General features: G+C 44.4%; 1 protein-coding gene across 3 annotated transcripts in view; it reads left to right on the top strand.

The window, feature by feature from the left end:
- The first annotated feature begins 386 nt into the window (after nucleotides 1-386).
- The window catches only part of MCCC1 (methylcrotonyl-CoA carboxylase subunit 1), a 75,277-nt gene continuing 66,977 nt past the window's right edge, over nucleotides 387-8,686 (top strand). Inside the window, exons 1-3 of one of the 3 annotated variants that reach the window (XM_002814335.5) lie at nucleotides 387-618; nucleotides 5,238-5,284; nucleotides 7,254-7,390. In XM_002814335.5, the coding sequence (XP_002814381.2) occupies nucleotides 530-618; nucleotides 5,238-5,284; nucleotides 7,254-7,390 (273 nt within the window). In that variant the 5' untranslated portion in view covers nucleotides 387-529. Of the gene's footprint in view, nucleotides 619-5,231; nucleotides 5,285-7,253; nucleotides 7,391-8,686 lie in introns of those variants that run through there. The other 2 variants (XM_063722359.1, XM_063722360.1) reach the window with 2 other exon arrangements.

Genomic DNA, 8,686 nt, shown 5'->3' with positions numbered 1-8,686 from the left:
ACTTCCTCTTTTTCCCAATAGTCAGTTAGAATACCTGTTTTAAGCTCAGGTGGTTTAAAGATTTTCACTTTAGCTTATTTATTTTTTCATCCCTGAGAGCACTAGAGAATTGTGTATCCGGCTCTCCATCCGCATTTGGCTTCTTCCCCAGGATTCTTCTCCCAGAAGGTGACGAGAGCGAAGGAACCCCACGGGCTGCAGGAAGAAACAGTGACAGGGAACCAGGAGGCGGAGGATGGAGAAAACCCTTGCCTTAGTCGGTGCAGGCCCCAGGGGGCGCAGAAACAAAGGCCACACCCCCACGAGCCCTGGGCCAGACTGACCAATCGTCGCTACTGAAGCCGGGCTCTGGTCTTTGATTGGTGTTCGTGGAGACGCCCTCACATTCTTGGATGGGCCCAAAGGTAGGCTCAGGCTCCGACGGTGGCCGGCGGGGGTCACGAGGCTTCGTAGTGGAGGGACGGGTTTGGCGTGCGGGACGCAGCTGCGTCTGTGCCGGGGAGTCGCGGAGTGGCCGGGCTCCAGGGACATGGCAGCGGCCTCTGCGGTGTCGGTGCTGCTAGTGGCGGCGGAGAGGAACCGGTGGCATCGTCTCCCGAGCCTGCTTCTGCCGCCGAGGTGGGTGGAGGGGCCACGGCGCAGTGGGCAGAGGCGGGAGCGAGGGGTGCACGGACCCGCGTGAGCGGTGGGAGGTGCGGGGGAACCCAGGGTCGGGGTGGGGAGGACGGTAGGAAAACCCCAGCCACTTTCGGAGGGGTTCTGCTGGCAGTCACGACGTCGGGAGGAAGACATCCCCACCAGCCCTTCCCTTTTTCCCCGCTTCCGCACATCCACGCTTCAGCGCGCCTTTGGCTTCTGTTTTTCCATTTCTGAGAACTGGGCCCGCCATCCTCCAGGCTCCCCTCGCCGTCGCTGCAGCTCGTAGCCGTTTACGTCGGGCTTTCGCAGCGCCCCTTAGGTGGGAGCGTTGTTATAATCTGGTTCCGGGGAAGCCCAAAGGGATCAACGACTTGCTCAACGAAACACAGCTAGTAAGAAATGGGGCCAGGATGCCCTCAAAGCCATTTTTCAGTTCAGCTGTGCCCCATCAGGTGTCCAGTTCAGAGAAAGACTCCTGGAGTTCCTTCTCATTGTTAGAAGGAGTGAAGTTGTCAAGAAGAGCAAATGGACCTTCCACAGAGCTGGGAAATTATTTTGTCAAAAACTCTTGTACCCAAGTTTGAACAACGCTATCAGATGACCCAGTCTAGCTCACCTGACTCCAGCTCTGTTTCAAATTTTGAGCTCTAAGCTTTGGTGGCAATAACTCTGGCAGTGAAAACACCCTCAGGCTTGTAGATAGCTTTGCTTCTTTGTCTTCTTTTGCTTCATCGTTATCATCCTTCATCGTTCTGGAAAGATTGACAGTTTAGTGTTCAAGGGCACAGACTCTGCAGTCAAGGCTGGGGTCTTAGCTTAGCTACTCACTAGGTGTGTGACTTTGGGTAAGTTACTTAATATTTCTTCTTTAATTTCCTCACCTTGGAGATGATACGAGTACCTTGGGTTGTGAAAATTAAATGAATTAATTCATGGAATGAGGTTTAAGCACAATCTGGTACATAAGATCAGTCTATAAATGCAAACTCAACCATTTATATGAACGTTTGCTTGCTTTTATTTTCCAGAAATATTGTAGATGCCCTGTTTAGTTACTTAATTGTAGGAGTGCCCCAGAGAAACATAAAGTTGTTGAAAGTTGGCGGGGCGCGGTAGCTCACGCCTGTAATCCCAGCACTTTGGGAGACCGAGGCGGGCGGATCACGAGTTCAGGAGATCGAGACCAACCTGGATAACACGGTGAAACCCCGTCTGTACTAAAAAATACAAAAAAATTAGCCGGGCATGGTGGCACGCGCCTATAGTCCCGCCTGTTAGTCCCAGCTACTCGGGAGGCTAAGGCAGGAGAATGGCGTGAACCCAGGAGGCAGAGCTTGCAGTGAGCTGAGATCGCGCCACTGCACTCCAGACTGGGCGACAGAGTGAGACTCTGTCTCAAATAAAAAATAAAAAAATGAAAGTTGGTGAAAGTAATGTTAATGTTCTTCTTTTTCTTCTGGTTTTTCTTTTCTTAGGTCTCCAGGGCTCTTCAGGATAGTACCATAGACCCATTTTCTATCTTCCCTTTCAAAGCTTAGCTATTGTCTAAAGAACTGTCCTCAAGTATGTCACTGTGGAGAGTGTTAGAGTGGTTAATGGCTTATAGAAGTAAAATTCTTTGCCAGGAGAGTTGGTTCATGCCTGTATTTTCAGCAGTTTCTGAGCACTGTGGGATCCAAGGTGGGAGGATTTCTTGAGCTCAAGAGTTCAAGACCAGCCTGGTCAACATAGTGAGGCTTCATCTCTACAAAACATTAAAAAATCAGCCAGGCGTAGTGGCACACACTTGTAGTCACAGCTACTTGGGAGGATGAGGAGGGCGAGGACGGCCTGAGTCCAGGGGTTCCAGGCCGTAGTGAGCCATGATCACACCACTGTACTCCATCCTGGCTGACATCCCATCGCAAATAAAAACAAAAACAAAAAAATCTTAACAGTACAGATAGTTTACATTATTTTTATGTTATAAATGTTTAGTAGCTCAGAGAAAATAATCTCTAGTGGCAGAATTATAGACATGACAATAAGCTGGTATAGAGCTACCTTGAATCAGGGAAGCAGCTTCTTGTTTAAGTTGCAGCTTAGATAATTGTGAAAAATGGAATAGACGATCAGAACATCGTTGGGATAGAGGATTATAGTTAAGTGGGATCTCTTTCTCCCTCTTTTCTCCTCCCTCTCTTCTTCTGTCTTCACTAGAAGATTGCAGAAGAAAGCTTTAGGTCAACAGTAGCCTTGAAACCTAATCAGTCTTAAGCTAGCTTTACCAACAAGCAACCATTTAATAGATACATCTGCCCAGAATAGGCCTTGAAACTTATCAGAAGCCTATCTGAAGAATGTGAAGGGAAGACGATCCTATGAGCTAGAAAATACCTCATAAAGATCAGGAAAGGTGATCTCCCTCCTTCATAATCAAGAAGGTGGTAAGGTCAGCTGAAATGGAAAGGTGTGGGAAAGCAGCAGCCTCCTGAGGAAGCTAGTTCATGGAACTCTCCTGCCAAAGCTGTGGGTCTTCCCAGCAGCTCCTCATGGATGGCAGCATCTGAGTGTGCATTGTAGGACAATGAGTGTATAGACGCATATAGATGTGTAGATGTCTACTGCATCTCGGCTCCAGTGAAATACTAGTCCTGCTCAACTAGTCATATAGGTAGTATGTATATACTACTGCCTAGTTACAGAGTTTCTAATGCACACGCTGTGCTTTTATCTTGTGCTTTGTGAAAAATCTAAAATGGTTAGTTAGTCCTTTATAACCACATCTTCCGGGTATAGACAAAAAGATAGGTGGAATTGCTTCTGTAATTTGTTGGTTTCCCTGCCTATGCTTTTTAAATTATTTTTTATTTTTATTTATTTATTTTTTTTGAGATGAAGTCTCACTCTGTCACCCAGGCTGGAGTGTAGTGGCACGATCTTGGCTCACTGCAACCTCCGCCTCCCAAGTTCAAGTGATACTCCTGCCTCAGCCTCCCAAGTAGCTGGGATTGCAGGCGCCTGCCACCACACCTGCCTAATTTTTGTATTGTTAGTAGAGATGGGGTTTCACCTTGTTGGCCAGGCTGGTCTTGAACTCCCGACCTCAGGTGATCCCCCCGCCTCAGCCTCCCAAATTGCTAGGATTACAGGCGTGAGCCACCGCGCCCGGCCCACTTATCCTCTTTAGCTGAAACTTAATAGACGTTATACTTTTTTGTTCCTAAAGTGAATCTGGCCTGTTTTCTTGTCAGCTCTTGGTTACTTTATTTTATAAACAAGTATCACGAAACTTAAAAATTGTTGACACTTCTACCTGGTTAAGATACCTCAAGTCATTTTGTCTCCCCATTTCTCCATTTTCTTTTAATACAAGGACTTGGAGTAGAGTTGTATAGTACTTTTAAATCTGAGAGGTACCTTCAAGATCACCTCTTACAGTCTCATCTCTTGTGTGAGGACACTGAAGCCCAAGCTATTAAATCTTGCATCCTCAACTGGGATGATATCACCGCTAAAGGGTGGAAATTGATTCTTGGGAGAGCCAGAAAATCTTAGATTTTGTCATGGTTTACGGCTTTCCAAAGCTCAACCTTACCCCACTCTTCCTACAAGGAATAAAATCTTTTAAAAGTTTTCTCATTAGGAGGGTAATAATGAAAAAAAAGTTGGAGAAACACTGATGTAAAGTGACTGAGCCCTGGGCAAGCTGGTCATTGGAGGGACTCGGATGAGAACGCAGCTCTTCTGGTCCCACAGCCAACATTCTTTCTACTGCCCCTGTTTAACTTCCGTTTATTTCTCTGGTCTTACTTTTTAAACATGTCTCATGTTTAAACTTGATTGGTATTTTTCAAACTGTAGATTGACCAGCATATTTTAATAAAATAGGATACAACTGAAAGAACCAAAAGAGTCTTTTTTTTTTTTTTTTTTTTTTGAGACGGAGTCTCGCTCTGTCACCCAGGCTGGAGTGCAGTGGCACGATCTCGGATCACTGCAAGCTCTGCCTCCCAGGTTCGCGCCATTCTCCTGCCTCAGCCTCCCGAGTAGCTGGGACTACAGGTGCCCGCCACGACACCCAGCTAATTTTTTGTATTTTTAGTAGAGACAGGGTTTCACCGTGTTAGCCAGGATGGCCTCAATCTCCTTACCTCATGATCTGCTCGCCTCGGCTTCCCAAAGAGCTGGGATTACAGGTGTGAGCCACCGTGCCCAGCTAAGGCAGAATGAGTCATTTTAAACAAAACATCTGTTTTCATTAAGTGTGTGTCCTGGGTAGTTTGTATTGTGAGTTGTAGCCAAAAAGGTTTCAAAAAAGCTAAACTAGATGATGTTGGTATACCTTGGTTGCTTAATCATCTCTGACTCTGTGGTCTTATGCCAGCCTCAGGAACAAGCAGGCTAGGTGACTCATTCAAGGACAGGTAGTACGAGGGAAAACAGCCAGACCTCTAACTCTTGAGTTCTAGATTAGTTTTCTACCCACTAAGAAAGCCTTACTAAAGCACTGTTAGTTGGCTTAAGGTTTCATGTTTTAAGAAACTGAAATTCTTTGGAAAGAACAATTGTGTTGCCTATTCTGTTTAGTTATAATTCCTTTTGGATTTATGTTATAGGACATGGGTGTGGAGGCAAAGAACCATGAAGTACCCAACAACCACAGGTACTGACAGACTTTGTTGTTCTATTTGATTTTGCTTCAGATTGGAAGTGTTTAAGAAAGGGAAATGTTTAATCCCTTAATATGTGCAGAATAGAATTAGTTATAAATTTTGGATTTTCATGATAATTTTCTAGGAAGTGTTAAGTCATGGTTTTCACCTCTTTTATATCAAATCTCTCTTGCTGTTAAGTCTAAAATACAGAGGGCAGCTGGGCGCAGTGGCTCGTGCCTGTATCCCAGCACTTTGGGAGGCTAAGGTGGGTGGATCACCTGAGGTCAGGAGTTCGAGACCAGCCTGGACAACATGGCAAAACCCTGTGTCTACTAAAAAATACAAAAATTAGCTGGGCGTGGTGGCGGATGCCTGTAATCCCGGATGCTTGGGAGGCTGAGGCAGGAGAATTGTTTGAACCCAGGAGACGTAGGTTGCAGTGAGCCAAGATCACGCCACTGCACTCCAACCTGGGTGACAGAGCAAGACTCTGTCTCAAAAAAAATAAATAAATAAATAAAATACAGAGGCCAATAATGGAGAACATTTTTATATTCGTTTGTTCTTTCTGTACGTTTGACCCTCTTAGTGTATTGGATTGGAAAATCATAACTAAGATGGTCTAAAGCACTTCTTTGAAAAAGCTATTTTAAGTAGCAAAACCTTTTTTTCCAAATAAAATTTAACATGGAATTCCCAACTATAAAACATATAAAAGTGTAATAAAGTATAACTTCTAGCTGATTGGATATAGCCCTCTACCTACCCTGCTCTCCTTCCCCTGTCCGCACTCATACATACTTCATCCATCAGCCCCTGTGACAACTCTTGGGCTCTATAGAGCCCCATGGAAAAACACTTTTAAATTAGGTGCAACCTTATTTTTTTTTAAAAGAAGAAATAACTATTATGTTGAGCCTATGGATTCTGTTGAAGAAATAACTTTATTATGAACTGTCAAAGAACATTTATTTCATGTGTGATATTAGAAGTCCATTTTATATATGCAGTAGCTTGTCATTATGGTGCCATGCCAGTAGACTGGTACAAGAGTCACTTGTGTTGCAAGAGAAGCACACACACCTATGTACATAGGGAATAGAGGCAGAGGAGTAGAGTGACTGAGAGCTTAAATTCTGGAGTGATGCAGATCTAGGTTGAAATCCCAGATTCTTTCTTTAGCTGTGTAATTTTGGGAAAATAATAGCTCTTTCAGCATTAGTTTCTTCATCTTTAAAATTGAGATAACAATGATAGTATCTATTTCATTAGGATTATTGTGAAAATTTAAGTCGATGTTGAGTCTTTAGCACAGGACCTGAGGCACAGAAAGTGCTTATTAAAGATTAGTTATTATTGGCCGGGTGTGGTGGCTCGCACCTGTAATCCCAGCACTTTGGGAGGCCAAGGCAGGTGGATCACCTGAGGTCAGGAGTTCAAGACCAGCCTGGGCAACATGGTGAAACTCCGTCTCTACTAAAAATACAAAAATTAGCCAGGCGTGGTGGTGGGCGCCTGTAATTTCAACTACTCAGGAGGCTGAAGCAGGAGAATTGCTTGACCCTGGGAGGTAGAGGTTGCAGTGAGCCGAGATCACGCCATTGCACTCCAGCCTGGGGAACAAGAGCGAAACACTGTCTCAAAAATAAATAAATAAATAAAAGAGTAGTTATTAACGATGATATAATTTGATCCTTGGCATAACAAAGCATCTTTTAATTTTATTTTATGTTGCTTTGTATTTTAAGTTTAAAAAGCTGAGTAATTTATGTTAGTGAGTATCTTGAATTTAAGTGAAAAGAAGTGCACTGTCTAATATTAGTTAAAGTGGTCATTTTGGGCTCAGTTAGGCTAGTTTTACCAAAAAGCTTGAACTCATCAGTTCGAGTCCTTATCAGCCAGTTAATATCGTATTCTCATTCTCATTCTTTGCTCTCCAGTAACATTTCTGTGTGATTTTCATGGTGTTTTAAACAGGAAGAAACATTACCAAGGTCCTCATTGCAAACAGAGGAGAAATTGCCTGCAGGGTGATGCGCACAGCCAAAAAACTGGGTGTACAGACTGTGGCGGTTTATAGTGAGGCTGACAGAAATTCCATGCATGTAGATATGGTATGTGTTAAAAATTGGAAGCTGCATCTTACGTTTATTCATTTACTGTGTCAATATTTTAGTTCTTCATGATGACAGTTGATATTTGCTAGTGTTATCAGGGTTGAAGTAGGTAAGTTCAAACTGCTCACTGATATTTCTTGGGAACATTTTTCAGATATAACATCAGTCGAACTAAGCGGTGTGCTTAGTAGAACAGTTGATTTACAGGCAAGGTCTTTATCTCCTTGAGGACTGGTTAAAACAGTTCACAGAGTGTTGCCGATCCACTGACTACACTTCGAGTAGCTCATGTCCAGATTCCCTATATACAAGGAGAAAGACCCAGACTCTATTCTTTTTTTTTTTTTCAGACTGAGTCTCGCTCTGTTGCCCAGGCTGGAGAGCAGTGGCACAATCTCGGCTCACTGCAAGCTCTGCCTCTCGGGTTCAAGCGATTCTCCTCCCTCGATTCTCCTGCCTCAACTTCTGGAGTAGCTGGGACTATAGGCGCCCTCCACCACGACCAGCTAATTTTTTGTATTTTTAGTAGAGACGGGGTTTCACCATGTTAGCCAGGATGGTCTCAATCTGCTGACCTCATGATCCGCCCTCCTCGGCCTCCCAAAGTGCTAAACAGGCGTAAGCCACCGCCCCCAGCCAATCCAGGCTCTATTCTTAGCAACTGCTACTTACTGGCTGAGTGATCTTAGCCAAGTCACTTCATGTTTCTGAGCCTTGCTTCATCTGTAAAATTATAACTAATAAGACCCAACTCCCTGAAGTTTGTGAATGTTATGAGTGAGTTATTACTAGTTTTTTTTTGTTGTTTTGTTTTGTTTTGTTTTTGTTTTTGACAAGAGTCTCACTCTGTTGCCCAGGCTGGAGTGTAGTGGTGTGTTCTTGGCTCACTGCAACCTCCGCCTTCTGGGTTCAAGTGATTCTCATGCCTCAGCCTCCTGAGTAGCTGGATTACAGACATGCACCACCATGCCTGGCTAGTTTTTTGTATTTTTAGTAGAGACAGGATTTCACCATGTTGGCCAAAATGGTGTCAAACTCCTGGTCTCAAGTGATCCACCCACCTTGGCCTCCCAAAGTGCTGGGATTACAGGCGTGAGCCACTGTGCCCAGCCTATCACTAGCTTTTATCCACTAGAAATAATTCCAAGCATGGGTGAATCCAGCTGTTGGCCTTCATTATGCCTGCAGCAAGACTCCAAGCACTAGCATCAGTTCATGATGAGCAGCCTTACCCGGGCTTTTATCACTGTACAGCAGGCCCTTGTGGCTCTCTAGCCACTTTTTTTCTCATTC

This window comes from Pongo abelii, chromosome 2, assembly GCF_028885655.2.
Source record: "Pongo abelii isolate AG06213 chromosome 2, NHGRI_mPonAbe1-v2.0_pri, whole genome shotgun sequence".
NCBI lineage: Eukaryota > Metazoa > Chordata > Mammalia > Primates > Hominidae > Pongo > Pongo abelii.
This window is presented reverse-complemented; position numbering and strand designations above follow the sequence as displayed.